General features: G+C 48.3%; 1 protein-coding gene across 1 annotated transcript in view; it reads left to right on the top strand.

The window, feature by feature from the left end:
* The window catches only part of ZFTA (zinc finger translocation associated), a 123613-nt gene that overhangs the window by 39996 nt on the left and 67470 nt on the right, over positions 1-16147 (top strand). The window contains exon 4 of the mRNA XM_082269656.1: positions 40-588. Coding sequence (XP_082125782.1) covers positions 40-588 — 549 coding nt within the window. The remainder of the gene's footprint in view (positions 1-39; positions 589-16147) is intronic.

Genomic DNA, 16147 nt, shown 5'->3' with positions numbered 1-16147 from the left:
GTCCATTCATATGCTTTTCTGTTTGTTTTTACTTTACAGTGGAAACTCCAGCACCTATAATTATCACTCGGGTCTCCGTTCTACCAGAGCATACAGTGATTACACCTCCAAAACCAAAGCCCTCTACCTCTACTTCTGACGCCTCAAAAAACTATCGGGTTATTGCTCCCAAAGTTGTTGCAGTTCCAGAAGACCTCCAGATACAAAAGCCATCATCTTCTGTTAGCACCGAGCCTTCTCCGTGGCCTGCAGGGGTTGACCCTGCCATATGGGAGGTTAGTTTGTGGCAAGATAATAGTGGTAATTCCATGAACAATTTCCAGGGCAATGTTTATCAAATGCGTTGGCGCTCAGATTTTCTGATGGACTACAATGGACTGCGAGGAAGTGTGGTCTGCATGTACTGTTGCTCCTCACTAACCGTACTGAAAGATAGCAGCATAAAAAGACACATTCTACAAAAGCATCCTCATACATCCAACTTCTCTGCTGAGCAAAAGGCAGCTATCATTCTTGACTGGGAAAATAAGCTGGCCGAAGTAAAGAAACTGATGGCAAAGCATAACATGGAAGGATTCATTCTAGGAGGTAAGAGGAACATTGAGAATATATTTGTATTTTGTATATGTGTGTAGAATGAATGCATAGAGGATCTTTACCCTAGGAACAAATAAGTAATAGTCGGCAGCTAAAAAGACTGTAGCTGCTGACCTTTTAATAAAAGGACACCTTTACCTATTCAAGAAGCAGGGGGGCTGTCTTTGCCTGATCCAGTTCTTCACTGGTCTTTGGGTCCCTGGCGCCGTCATTTTTATTTTATTGTTTTAATTAATTGTATTAAGTTTTGTAATAACCAATACAAAAAACAGTAAATGACAGCCTGATAACAGGCTTCACACTACAAACCTAACACAAAAAAACCTCAGCACTGGACTCACTGTATAACCCTGAGAATGAACATGTGGAGAATACTAACAAGTTCTGCATAGATAAATGGTATATAAGACTTTACAAAAGTATTGGCTCCACATACCTAAGATATACCACATATCATCAAAAAATCAACAGACTCATAGAATGATGCATGGGTCCACACTCACCCCCCGAAGGGAGGTTGGTATGCAATCCCTCTTATCTCCAGTCCAAACTTCACACGTGCAATACATTTCATAGTCCCCGTAATATGTCAGTTTCAATCAGATACCGTGGATGCCCTGTTTATCCAAACACCCCACAGTTTATCAAACTTATTTGATTTTCCTCTGCTAGCATACGTAGCCTTATATAAGGGGAGGGCTTTGTTAATGAGTGCCTTCCATGCCGAAACAGCTGGAGGGGTAGACTTTTTACAGCAAAGCACTATTAACTTCCTAGCGTAATAAAATAACGTAAAAAGAGTATGTGTCACTCCCTTGAGAGCCAGGGCATCAACAAGTCCCAGGAGACACACCTCAGCCGTTGGCTGTACACTAATTGCAGTGACCTTCTCCACTCGCCAGAAAGTTTGGATAGCCGCACAGTCCCAGAACATGTGTAAAAAATTTGCATTGGATGAAGTGCACCACCAGCAGCCAATCTGGCCAGAGTAAGGTTGATGCAATGTAAAAATTTGTATTGAATAAGGTGATCCGTGCCAGCATCTTTAGCGTGGAAAGCCGCATGTGACTCCTTGCGGCTTCACAATTGGCCCCTACTATGCATGTGCTTTGTTAATGGTCCTTCAGGCTTCTGGGACCTGTTGTGTGTTCTAGAAGGCTGTAGGCAAAGGGGGGTGCCTGACCCCCAAAACAGTATCCAGATGTGATGGGGGTGAGGAGGAAGTGGAAAAGCTATCCCTTTTTGGGTGAAATTTTTCTTTAATTGAAATATTTAAGACTTGTAGATGGTGTGTTTGTTTTTTTTTTGTTCTTTTAAATAAGGAAGATCTTTCTGCCAAACTTGGTAGTTTTGGTTGGTGATTTTAATGAACCTCTCAGCCACACTGAACTTTTAAAAGCAAATGTCCTGCCTAATAGCAGGCCCCAAAAGGTTAGTTAATAGTTTGATTTGTTTTAAAAAAAGCTTGCCTTCTCCAACCCCAGGACTAAACCCTATCCGTTGTCCATTGAGATCTCCTATATTTGCCACCAAACCACTTATTGGATACAGTGATAGCATTTGCTTGGATATAGTCATTCAAAGAAATGCACACATGAAGATTTTCTGGCCAATAAATGTAATAGCAGGCATGCTTTGATCTCTGTTTGTATACAGACCGTTTAAATGTGTAAAAATGACTGACGGGTTTGTTTAATCTGGAAAATCTGATATTTCTTTCTCGTTCATTGACGGACACAGCTCCTGCCATTCTTGACCATTGGATTTTCCTGCCCCCTACAGGAGTAGGGCATTAGGCAGAACAAACTTTTGGCTACACCCATGGGCAGTCCCAGAGTGTATACTCCCTCTCCCTGCTATAGTCACTCAATTGTTTTTTTTTTTCTGCCTAGTCAAGAGGCCTAGTTCCTTGCTGGGATCTTTGGTCCTGGCAACATTTTTTAGATAGAGAAAAAGTTTTCCTCCTGGATTTTTCCTGTGAGATCTACTATCAACTGCCGGACTGGGCGACGGAATGGATAATGTAGATCCAGTGGTCACCCTAGTCTGGGCAGCAATCGCGCACAGGCCTCAGCTCTGCGCTAGGTCGGCTGCGACATAGTGCCACTGGATGGGGCTGGCCCTGTGAGTTAAACATCTCGCAAGGTCGCACAAGACCTGGCCTCGTCCTGAGTCGCAGTGTTCCTCCTGGCCAACAGCCCCCCTCCCCCATTTCGATGGAGAGAATGATCTGTCTGGGGGTGTGCCCACCTGGTTCCTGGTATGGTGAGTATCTGTTCCCCCCTCTACCCCTGGAGGGTTTTGGGTTTGACTTGGGCCCCTCCTTTGGACGGTCAGACCCCCGCGTTCTCCTCCTTCCCACAGGCACCCCCCCTTGTCAAGTCACTCATCCTGCCCCCCCCCCCTCCACATATGCTGAGGATGTATTGTTTTGGGTGGTCTGGCCACCTTCCTGGGGGTGCGGCGGCCGATTGTGCGGAGGGGGGGGGGTTGTACCTGGTGGGGGCTCTTGCCAAGGCCTTCCCATCCTGCCTATATCTGTCCTGAGGCCTGGTCACCCATTCTAGGTCTCTGTTTGCCTCGTGGTGCCGCCATTTTGTTGTAGCCTGTGTGTTTCTATACAAGGCGGCCATGTTTGTGTAGACCGGCGGGCATTTTCTTATGGTTTACCATTGGAAATAGTGGTGGCCATCACAGTGAAGCCCCCTGGGCGGCGATTTCGGCTGTGGGAGCCCCTCCTTTTCCCCTGGTGCTGATTCCTGGATCATTTAGCTTCCTGATCGCTGCACGTGTAGTGCAGAATTTCCTGGTGCCTGCAGGTGCCTGTGTCCGTGGGTGGGGAGTCTGGTGCGGCAAAAGGGTTTCCTTTCCCTGCTTATTTTGACAGAATTGTTGCTAAAGAGTGAGGACAACCAAAGCGTCCCCGTGGGGTTCCTAAGCGCTTTCCTAGGCGTTACTCCTTTGAGGAGTCCCTTCTTAAGAAGTGGACTGTGCCACCAGTGGTGGACCCTCCGGTTTCCAGATTAAATAAGGCACCCATGATTCCGGTGGAAGAGTCCCTGGCCTTTAAGGATCTGGCTGACCGGAAGTCGGAGGCTGTGGTATGCATTATGTACACCTTAGCAAGTTTGGCAATGAGGCCAGGATTTACCATTGCCCTAGTGTCGCAAACGTTGACCGAGTGGGTTAAACTCCTACGCCGTGACTTGGAGGGTGAACAACTCCCTCCTACCTTTTGCTGAACTGGCGGACCAGCTGGTCCAGGGATTACAGTTTATCTATGATGCCACCTTGGATGCGGCTCCCCTGATGTTTTGGCGGTGGTCTTTTGGCGTGTCTTTTGGTTTAAATGCTGATCTGGGGACCAGACTTCTAAGAAGGCCTTGACTGATCTTCCTTTTCAGTGAGATCGTTTGTTTGGAGCTACCCTGGATGACATTAAAGGTCTCACAGGGGTGGAAGAGTACCTTTTTTATTCTACAGGATACTAAGGGTAAGGACCCTCATAGTAGACGTGGACCATCCTTCTCGGCTCATACGTTTTTCGTCTCTCAGGGTCGACTGACAAGGACTCCTCTGGTGGCTCCAAACTATCCCGGTCTGGCAACCTGAGAGCAGGCTTCTCCTAGAGACTTTGCCGCGGACAAGGCTTCTTTATCACAAAGGTGCGCCCTCACCCGTATCAGGGGTGTGGGGACATCTTCGCTGGTTACCGGACCGATGGGATTCCCTGGTGCAAGACAAGTGGGTCCACAAAGTTATTGGGTCCGGTTACAAGATCGAGTTTCGCTCTTGTCCCCCGGCAAGTTTTTTCCTTCAAACCTGTATGCAGACCGGTTACAGGGTCTGTTGGAGCGGTACAAGATCTGTTTCTTCAAAGGGTGATTGTCCCGGTTTCGACTTCAGAAAGTTTTCAGGGTTTTTACTAGGGCTGAACGATAGTCGATGTTCACATCGACATCCTGTGGTGAGCCTGGGCGATAGTCACATCGCCGGAACATGCGATAGAAGACAGTGTGTGTGGTGGCAGAAAAGTGTGTACGATCACACACAGCGCTGCCAAAGGGAGGGGGCACACGGGACATCTGCTGCCCAGTGTCCCACTCGCAGCTATCATCCTCCTGTAACAGCAGACACCTCTCTCCCAACTGGCAGCCCGCACATCTTACTGAGTATCCCCCTCCCCCGGCACATGTTCGGATGTAAACAGACAGGAGAATGAACCCGGGAGGAGGGAGATTTCACTGCCAGAGCCGCACTGATGATCTGAGGTCTGTGTATTGGTATAGATACAGTGGAGGGGGGGGCACAGTAACCAGGAAGGGCAAGTAGCACACATGATGGAGTAATTGGTGGGGGTGCAAGAGGATATGTATTGGGAGGTGCTTTGGGAGGAGACAGTACTTCTGCTGGTGGAGGGGGGGGGTCCTCTCCCCTTCCAAAGCACCCCCAATACATATTCTTTTACCCCCCCTCTCCCCCAAATCAAAAGATGCCGCGTCCATCTCTGCCCTCCTTCCACGGCGTCCCTCTGCCCCCCCCCCCCCGCGGATGTCAGGCTGTGTTTTTCTACTCACTTTGAGTCCCGACTTCTCTGCCTTCCACCACAATGTCTTCTTAACCTGCTGTGATACTTCCCACCCAGTTCCTTACGCGACGAAGAGGATTCGCCGCAAAAAAATATCGCAATATATATCGTTGGGAAAAAAATATCGCAATGTGATTTTTTTTTTTTTCAATATCGTGCAGCCCTAGTTTTTACTCAAACCGGTTTACAGTCCCCAGGAAGGAAGGCAAAGTGCGTCCAATCCTGGACCTCAAGGCGCTAAACTGCTTTGTGCAGGTACAGAAATTCAGAATAAGGTCCATTCAAACCGTAGCGGCATCACTGCGTCAGGGGGATTTTCTTGCTTCTATCGACATCAAGGATACTTACCTTCACATTCCAATATGTGCCAGTCACCAGCGTTTTCTACGCTTTGCTGTGGGAGAGGAGCATTATCAGTTTGTCGCGTTACCCTTTGGTCTAACCTCCGCTCCTCCGGTCTTCACAGAAGTGTTGGCTCTGGTGCTAGCTTTGCTACACCAACGGGGGATCATGGTACTGGGCTACTCCTGCGAGCAGAGTCTCCATCTGCTCTGGTGGAGAACAATACGAACTCTGTGGGAGTTTGGCTGGATTGTGAATTTTCATAAGTCTGCCCTGGCTCTGTCCACAAAGATGGACTATTTGGGCCTGACTCTGGACTTAGCCAGAGTGCTTCTTCCTCTGGACAAACTCCAGGAATTGCAGGGTGCCACTCGCCTCCTGCTGTTCAACAAATGGTCATCCCTCCGAACTAGCATGCGGGTGCTGGGCCTGATGGTATCCACCTTTGAGGCAGTTCCCTTTGCGTAGTTTCATACAAGGTCCCTGCAAAGGGAGATTCTGACCAAATGGGACAAGACTCCACAGTCTCTGGACAATCAGATCCGGCTGAGTCGGGGAACAAAGGAGTCCCTGATATAATATGGTGGCTTCGCTCTCCGGTGCTTCGACTGGGAAAATCATTCCTCCCCTTGTATTGGACAGTGGTCACCACGGATGCCAGCGTGTCCGGCTGGGAAGGCGTCCTCGCAAGCATTCTGCTCAGGGGATCTGGACGCTGGAAGAGTCTAGACTACCGATCAATGTCCTGGAACTGTGAGCAATCAGACTGTCTGTCTGGATTATTTGACGGATCGTCTTCAGGGATGCCCTGTGCGCATTCAATTGGACATTGCCATGCCTAATGGCTTATGTTAATTGCCAAGGGGGCACAAGAAGTGCCCTGGCCGCCCTGAAGGTAGCCGGCATTCTAAGGTGGGAAGAACGGTTCACTCCACCTCTCTCCGCTGTGCACGTTCCCGGGGTGGAAAATTGGTAGACGGATTACCTCAGTCGGCAAGCGTTGGACCAAGGGGAGTGGTCCCTTCATCCGGAGGGGTTTCATCAGCTGTGTTTCTGGAGGGGCACGGGCCCCCCCCCCCCCCGAGGTTGATCTGTTTCGGCTCAACAGAAAGGTGCAGAGATTTGTGGCTTGGTCAAGAGATCCTCTAGTGGACGCCACAAACGCACTGGTGGCCCTTTGGGGTCAGTATGTTTTTTGTTTTACGCCTTCCCTCCTCTCAAGCTTCTGCCAAGACTTCTATGCAGGATTGAGGCAGAAGGGATTTTGGTCATCTTAGTGGCTCCGGACTGGCCTCGCCGGGCTTGGTATGCCGATCTGCTACGGCTGGTCGCAGACATTCCTTGGAATCTGCTGTACATCCAAATCTTCCATCCTGCTTTACAGTCCCTGGCTTTGACGGCTTGGCTGTTGAACGCCAGGTGCTAAAGGATAGAGGTTTATCTGCTAGGAAATCTACTTCTAGGAAGATCTACCATCATGTGTGGAAGACGTACACTGTGTTATTTGAGTCTCTTGAGGTTCATCCTCGCTGCTTCTCGTGGCTCGGATTTTAACCTTCTTCAATGGGGGGTTGAACAGAAATTGGCCTTGAGTACCATCAAGGGCCAGGTATTGGCCTTGGTGGTCTTTTTCCAACGACCTATGGCAATACAGTCCCTGGTGTGTACGTTTCTCCAGGGTATCTGACATTTGGTTCCTCCACTGCGGGCTCCGTTGCCACCTCGGGATCCTAATTTGGTGCTTTCAGCTCTACAGAAGCCTCCCTTTGAAAATATTTGGAAGATTCCCTTGCTTACTCTGTCCCAGAAGGTGGCCTTTTTGGTGGCTATCACCTCTGCGCACAGAGTGTCGGAGCTGGCAGCGTTATCCTGTCATTCACCTTTTCTGGTGATTCACAAGGATAAGGTGGTGCTTCGCCCCTGTCCGTCATTCCTTCCTAAAGTGGACTCTGACTTTCCTTTGAATGAAGACATTGTGTTGCCTTCCCTGTGTCCCAAGCCTAAATTTCCGAAGGAAATTGCCTTGCATGCCTTGGATGTGGTCCCAGGCAATTAGGGTGTACCTGGCAGCTACAGAGTCTTTCAGGAAGTCAGACTCTCTATTTTGTGCTCACGGATGGACCTCGCAAAGGGTTGTCTGCTTCCTCTGCAACCATTTCCAGATGGATCAGACAGATGGGGATTCAGACCTATTCCATCAGGGGTCAGGTTCCTCCATTCCCTTTCAAGGTGCAATCTACTGGGGCGTTTAGTGCCTCCTGGGTCAGTGACGCAGGTTTGGAAGGCGGCTACCTGGTTGTCTGGGTACCCTTTTTTGAAAGTTTAATAAAGTGGATGTGTTGGCATCAGCGGATGCTTTCTTTGCCCGCAAGGTTTTGCAGGCTGCTGTTAAGAGGACCTAATCCTCTTTGAGGGTGTATTGTTTTCTTCAGGTGGGCTCCAGTTGTTTTTGTTGACCCCCCTGTTGCCTGGTTGGCTAACATTTAGCCTTGGGATTTTTTTTGCTGTTTTCCACCCTTCATGTTTAACACTGCTTTGAGATGTCCCAATAACACTGCTTTGAGAGGTCCCAATGGTCAAAAATGACAGGAGATGTGTCCGTCGATAAACGAAAGAGAAAATGGGATTTTTGACTTGCTGTAAAATCCATTTCTCTGATGTTCATTGACAGACACAGCACCCACCCCTCTGTGGTGTTATAATTCTCCTGACACTGCTTGTAACAAAACTGAGTGACTATAGCAGGGAGAGGGAGTATACCCCCTGGGACTGCCTATAGGTGTAGCCATAATTTTTTTTTTTTTTTTTCTGCCTAGTGTCCTACTCCTTTAGGGGGCAGTATAACCCAATGGTCAAGAATGACAGGAGCTGTGTCCGTCTTCAGAGTCCTCCTTGGCTCCACTGGGTGAGGCTGCGTCTCCTGCCTTATGGACTGGGGTCTCTACTACAGTTACACCAGACTTTGTGGCCACATAAACCCAGTTTCTGGCTGGTTCTGACCACCGAGGTTCTAAGCTTGCTCATTTTTTTTTTCATTTCAGTGTCTATTGCTAATCTACTCACAGCCTTAGCGTAGCAAGGCAAATGGTCGCAGCAAGATTTTCTTACATTGGGTCACCTCAGTCTCTCCCCAATGAGAACATATTTGATGAATCAGTCTGCTATTAACCCATATTTAAAGGCAAACATTTCAGCTCATATTGATGCGGTACATTCTACTCTGCTTCTGAAGGAAGCCTGCTGTCTTCAATATCAGATTTTTCACAGCTCTTACAACTGCAACGACCCGCCCATTATACCCGCTCTTTGAGGGATTTTACGTAGATTGAAAGCACTCTGATGGGCTCTGGACACCCCCTGCGCCCTTGCTAGGTTTTGATAAACAGTGGTCTACATCCACTCTGGATCTGCAAGTAGCCCACCGTAACGGGGAAATGACTAGGCAAGTAAAGGATGTCTTCTCATTCCAGGATTCTCCCAACCAGCGGTTAGATCCCTCTTCAAAACAGAGTATTTGCTGGTGAGCCCTGCCCTAAACTATATTTTAGCTGAGCATGGCAGAATTGTCTAAATGACTCGAAAGGGGATACCCCCACCATGGCAGTAAATCCTTCCTTTATTGAGTGTGTAGAGCAGATGTCTGGAGCTTTACACTTTTGCTTTTATGGCTTGCTTTCGTTCATTGACGGACACAGCGCTCCATTCAGAACCATAAGGTTATATCGCTCCCTACAGGAGTAGAACACTAGCCAAAAAAAATAATCTGGTCTATGCCTATGGGCAGTTCTAGCTGGTATCAATCCCCCTCTATGCTATAGGCATCTAGTTTTTTTTCTGCCTAGTGTCAGGAGTAAGCACCTAGCTCCTTGCTGGGATCTTCGGTTCTGGCATTTTTTTTCTCTTTTATGTGTCGTTTTTTGCATCCTTTCTTCTTCTTGGTTTTTTCCTTTGGAGATCTACAATCCACTGCGGGGCTGGGCGATAGGTTGGATATTTAGATCCAGTGGTCCCCCCAGTCCAGCTATCGAGTGCGTGCATACCGGAGCTACATGCTAGATTGTCCGCAACATAGCCCCTCCGTACAGGGGCTGACCAGCGAATTTAAACGCTCTCGCAGGGTAGCATACCACTGGGCTCTGGTCCGAGTCGCAGCGTTCCCGGGCCAACAGGTGGCTGCCTAGGGAACGGGCGAGGGGTTCTGTTTGGGGTGGTCAGACCTTTTGAGTTCCCCTCCTCCCTCCCAGGCCACATGTGGCCTTTCACTCTGGTGGGCATTGGGCACTGTACCTGCGGGGCCTGTCGCCAGTGGGTTGATGACCCTGTGCGGGTGGGGGTGCTGCTGGATTTGGGGTCACTTTTCCGGCTTCCATGCCAATGTGGTGGCCCTTTGCTCCAGGGATGGGTTCCATTGTCCCTGGAAGCCTCTTGGTGCGGTGTCCGGTGGCCATTTTCTGCTTTGGTCTTCAGGATTGGTGAACATGTTTTTGGATTCTATGTTTCCTCCGGGGTGGCCATTTTTTTGTGTTCCGGCTGGCCATGTTATGTTGGTCCGACATACACTGCAGTGGAAGCCATGCTTTTGGAGCTGCGCGGCGGATGTTTCCTTCTGGGCTCCTCCTCTATTTCCTAACATGGATTTCTGGGCTCTCCTCCTCCTAGACGCTGCACATGAGTCTATTGCTCTTCTGGTGCCTGGTGTCCGGCGCTCCTGCGGTTGGTGGTGGCGAGTCCTGGTGAGGTCCCTCTCTCTGCTGAATAAAAAGAAAAAATGTGTAATGGCGCCCTATACTATGTAGAGGTACAGTATAAGCAAATAATACATTCACAAAACCAAAAAAGGTGCTGATGATAACAGAACAAAAAGTAAATAAATAATGATATAAGGTGCACTAGAACACCAAAAGCCTAAATGTAAAGTGAATAATAGTCCTCCTTTTTAATAGGTGCAAAAAACAGAAAAAAATTCTCTAATAAAAAGATGTGCTTCCCAACAACACACACTATGTGAATCCACTCCTTTGTTCACGTGGTCCAAACACCAGGTACAGTGAATGCTACCCTCCACTTGAGACCCAAAAAAATGTGAGCGAACCTCAGACAGACAGGTGCGGCCGCAAGGTGCCTTCAAAGTCTCGATGATCAACAGGGGGTCAACACAACAAGAATCAGGAAAAACCTCTGACGTATAAATTCTTAAATGGCTCCAACTGTTCCTACACAGCTCCAGGGTAATATCTACAGTGGGTACGGAAAGTATTCAGACCCTCTTAAATTTTTCACTCTTTGCTATATTGCAGCCATTTGCTAAAATCATTTAGGTTCATTCTTCTTCCTCATGAATGTACACATAGCACCCCATACTGACAGAAAAACACAGAATTGTTGACATTGTTGCAGATTTATTAAAAAAGAAAAACTGAAATATCACATGGTCCTAGGTATTCAGACCCTTTGCTGTGACACTCATATTTAACTCAGGTGCTTTCCATTTTTTCTGATCATCCTTGAGATGGTTTTACACCTTCATTTGAGTCCAGCTGTGTTTTGATTATACTGATTGGACTTGATTAGGAAAGCCACACACCTGTCTATATAAGACCTTCCAGATCACAATGCATGTCAGAGCAAATGAGAATCATGAGGTCAAAGGAACTGCCTGAAGAGCTCAGAGACAGAATTGTGGCAAGGCACAGATCTGGCCAAGGTTACAAAAAGATTTCTGCTGCACTTAAGGTTCCTAAGAGCACAGTTGCCTCCATAATCCTCAAATGGAAGACGTTTGGGATGACCAGAACCCTTCCTAGAGCTGGCCGTCCGGGCCAAACTGAGCTATCGGGGGAGAAGAGCCTTGGTGAGAGAGGTAAAGAAGAACCCAAAGATCACTGTGGCTGAGCTCCAGAGATGCAGTCAGGAGATGGGAGAAAGTTGTAGAAAGTCAACCATCACTGCAGCCCTCCACCAGTCGGGGCTTTATGGCAGAGTGGCCCGACGGAAGCCTCTCCTCAGTGTAAGACACATGAAAGCCCGCATGGAGTTTGCTAAAAAACACCTGAAGGACTCCAAGATGGTGAGAAATAAGATTCTCTGGTCTGATGAGACCAAAATAGAACTTTTTGGCCTTAATTCTAAGCGGTATGTGTGGAGAAAACCAGGCACTGCTCATCACCTGTCCAATACAGTCCCAACAGTGAAGCATGGTGGTGGCAGCATCATGCTGTGGGGGTGTTTTTCAGCTGCAGGGACAGGACGACTGGTTGCAATCGAGGGAAAGATGAATGCGGCCAAGTACAGGGATATCCTGGACAAAAACCTTCTCCAAAGTGCTCTGGACCTCAGACTGGGCCGAAGGTTTACCTTCCAACAAGACAATGACCCTAAGCACACAGCTAAAATAATGGAGTGGCTTCACAACAACTCCGTGACTGTTCTTGAATGGCCCAGCCAGAGCCCTGACTTAAACCCAATTGAGCATCTCTGGAGAGACCTAAAAATGGCTGTCCACCAACGTTTACCATCCAACCTGACAGAACTGGAGAGGATCTGCAAGGAGGAATGGCAGAGGATCCCCAAATCCAGGTGTGAAAGACTTGTTGCATCTTTCCCAAAAAGACTCCTGGCTGTATTAGATCAAAAGGGGGCTTCAACTAAATACTGAGCAAAGGGTCTGAATACTTAGGACCATGTGATATTTCAGTTTTTCTTTTTTAATAAATCTGCAGTATGGGGTGCTATGTGTACATTCATGAGGAAGAAGAATGAACCTAAATGATTTTAGCAAATTGCTGCAATATAACAAAGAGTGAAAAATTTAAGGGGGTCTGAATACTTTCCGTACCCACTGTATATATACAGTATATGTATGTATGTATATATATATATATATATATATATATATATATATATATATATATATATATATATATATATATATATATATATATATATATGTGTATGTATATATATATATATATATATATATATATATATATATATATATATATATATATATATATATTCTTTTATGAGAGAGTATGACCAGTATGAGAGAGAGAGAGAGAGCGATAGCGATAACACCAAATTTAACACACCTGCTCCCCATTCACATCTGAGAACTTGTAACACCAGGGAGGAAAAATGGCTCAATGGGCCCAATTTGGACATTTTCACTTAGGGGTGTACTCTTGTTGCCAGCAGTTTAGACATTAATGGCTGTGTGTTGGGTTATTTTGAGGGGGCAGCAAATTGACATTGTTCTACAAGCTGTACACTCACTACTTTACATTGTAGCAAATTGTAATTTCTTCAGTGTTGTCACATGAAAAAATATAATATATTTACAGAAATGTGAGGGGTGTACTCACTTTCTCTGTCGCTCATTGACAGACGCAGTCCTCTTGATTAATATCAAATCGGGTTATACTGCCCTCTACAGGAGTAGGACACTAGGCAGAAGGAAAATGTTCTGGCCACACCTTAGGGGCAGTCCCAGAGGGTATATCCTCTCACTTCCTGCTACAGGATGTCAGTTTTTTCTGTCTAGTTAGGAGTAAGGACCTAAGTTCCTTGCTGGGATCTTTGGTCCTGGCAAGATTTTTTTTAGAAAAACTTTTTTAGGCAGCTTTTTTCTCCAGTGTTCCTGTGAGATCTTCAAGCAAGTATGCTGAAACTGGGCGACGGGCTGGATGTTAAGATCCAGTGGTCACCCCAGTCAGCCTACAAGCGCGTGCAGGCCCTAGCTCCGCGCTGGGTCGGCCGCGACATAGTCCCACTGGACGGGGACTGACCCTGCGAGTTAAACGTCTCGTCTGGACGCCGACGACCAGTTGGAATTGGTCAACAGCCCCCCCACCTCGGTGGAGAGGGGTTCTGTCAGGAGTTGGCGCCCGCCTGTTCCGGTATGGTGAGTAAAATGTTCCCCCTCTCCCCCTGACGGGTTTGTGGGTGGACGCGGGCCCCTCCCTGGGATGATCAGACCCTTATGATCCTGGATCCCCCCTCTATCCTATAACCGGTGCCACAGATTCCCCTCTTGAGGGTGATTTAGTGAATAGGAACCAGGAGGCTTGGTTTGGGAGCTGACAATTGGAAGTTACTGTATGAGGGGCACTGTAAAGGGACCATGACTGAAGTCAGTGGCTGGCATTACTGTTAGGATGGCCATGTAAGAGGGTGATAGCATCCTACCTGATATGCGCTGGGGGACTACGGAAAAAAAAAAAAGTTTTTTTCTTTGCAATTAATTTTTTTTTTTTTTTTTTGCTGGCAAGTGTCTTGAATAATCAGGGACCCTGCCACACATGTATCCCCACCTGATCCCCTCGAGGTGGCCGCAGGACCCTCCAGTACCCCGCTTGTGATTGATGCATTATCAGCAGTTTTGGAGTCTTTGGTATCCCGGGTGGAGGTGGCCTGTCAGGGACGGAGGTCAAGGAAACCACCCCCGCCTACCCCTATTTCATCTGACACTTCAGATACAGATTCTGAGCTGGTCACTGCAGCTGCAGGTCCCTCTTCTGGGGCTGCTGTCTCGGGTACGGTCTCCTCAGACAGTGAGGAGGACGTTTCTGCCTCCGCCATAGCGTTGGTGGATGCACTAGTCATGTCTGTCCGGGAAACTTTAAGTCTTGAGGTTACACCAGCAGAGGTAGCTGACTCTGAAATTCCCTTTGGTACCAGCAAGCCTACAAAAATGGCGAAGGTTTTTCCCTTGCCCAAATGTTTTGGTAATCTAATTAAGGAAGAATGGGATCGTCCGAAACGAACCCCTGTTATTTCCAAACGCATTGCTAGGTGCTATCCGTTTGAGGAATCCCTCCTTAAAAGATGGACGGTACCACCAGTGGTGGACTCACCGATTTCCAGACTAAATAAAGCCACTGTTATCCCGTTGGAGGACGCTCCGTCCTTTAGGGATCCGGTGAATCGTAAGATGGAAGCGGAATCCCGCTCCATTTTTTCCCTGATAGGGTCAACTTTTAGGCCAGTGGTTGCCATTGGTTTAGTTTCACAAACATTGACAACAGTTCATCTGTGACCCCGCCCTGGACGCCACTTCCTTGTTAGGGCGTGCATCGGTTTCAGCAGTGGTCCTCAGACGCGTGTTGTGGTTAAAGTGCTGGTCGATGGTGCGCCCCCACCCATCTCTGGGGTGGGGGGACGTCTTCACCGGTTGCCGGATCCATGGCTTTCCAGAATCCCGGACAAAGGGGTTCGCGAGGTCATATGGTCGGGATACAAGATCGAGTTTCGATCACTTCTACCGGTGCGATTCTTCCCTTCCATCATTCGACTATCCCCGGATCGCTTAAAAGCTTTGCGGGGGGCAGTAATGGACTTGATGCAACAAGGAGTGGTAGTTCCCGTTCCTTGAGCAGAACGTTTTCAGGGGTTCTATTCGAACCTATTCACAATACCCAGAAAGGAGGGCAAGGTGCGTCCAATTCTGGAATTAAGAACACTCAAGTGTTTTGTCCGGGTACAAAAATTCAAGATGGAGTCCATCCGTACAGTGGTGGCCTCCCTGCATCCGGGGGATTTCCTGGCGTCCAGAGACAGCAAGGATGCCTATTTTCATATCCCCATCCTCGCAGGACATCAGCGTTTTCTTCGCTTCTCCCAAAGATCATCCCTGGTTCCCACCAGGAGACTGAACTATCTGGGCCTAACTTTGGATACATCCTTGGCAAGAGTGTTTCTCCTTGCGGAGAAACTCCAGAAGATTCAGTGAACGATTCGGATGTTGCTGTCCATCAACTGGCCTTCCCTTCGGACTCGCATGAGGGTCCTGAGACTGATGGTGGCCTCCTTAGAGGCAGTACCGTTTGCCCAGTCTCATACCCGAATTCTCCAAAAGGAGATTCCTCTCAAATGGAATCGGAATCCCGATTCCCTGGACAAATCTGATCCGGTTGAGCGAGCGGACCAGGGAGTCTCTGGTCTGGTGGCTTCGGTCTCTGATGCTCAACCAGTGGAAGTCATCTCTACCGAAAGAATCCAGGTTGCCGATAAATGTATTGGAACTGAGAGCGATCAGACTTTGTCTGATTTACTGGACCGAGCAGCTCCAGGGCAGCCCGGTTCGAATCTAGTCAGACAAGGCCACGGCCGTGGCTTATGCCAATCACCAACGGGGCACCAAGAGTGTCCTGGCGACCATCGAAGTGGCCAGCATTCTTCGTTGGGCGGAACGGTTTGTTCCGGCTCTCTCCGCGGCAGATTATCTCAGCCGTCAGATTCTGGATCAAGGGGAATGGCCTCTTCATCCAGAGGTATTTCACCAGCTGTGCCTTCATTGGGGCACCCCGAATGTGGATCTGTTGGCATCTCGGCTCAACAGGAAGGTGCGGAGGTTTTGTAGCCTGCTCCCGAGATCCTCTAGCGGACTCATCAGACGCGCTGGTCGCCCCGTGGGGACAGTATCAGCTACTGTATGTCTTCCTTCCTCTCAAGTTGCTGCTGAAGCTTCTTCGCAGGATAGAGGTGGAGGGAATTCCAGTTATCCTGGTAGCTCCGGATTGGCCTCGTCGACCTGGTACGCAGACTTGGTCAGGCTGGTCGCGGACGCTCCTTGGAGACTTCCTCTCAGGGAGGATCTGCTGTCTCAGGGATTACAATCGCTGG

This window comes from Pelophylax lessonae, assembly GCF_965119305.1.
Source record: "Pelophylax lessonae genome assembly, chromosome: 10".
NCBI classification, from domain to species: domain Eukaryota; kingdom Metazoa; phylum Chordata; class Amphibia; order Anura; family Ranidae; genus Pelophylax; species Pelophylax lessonae.
This window is presented reverse-complemented; position numbering and strand designations above follow the sequence as displayed.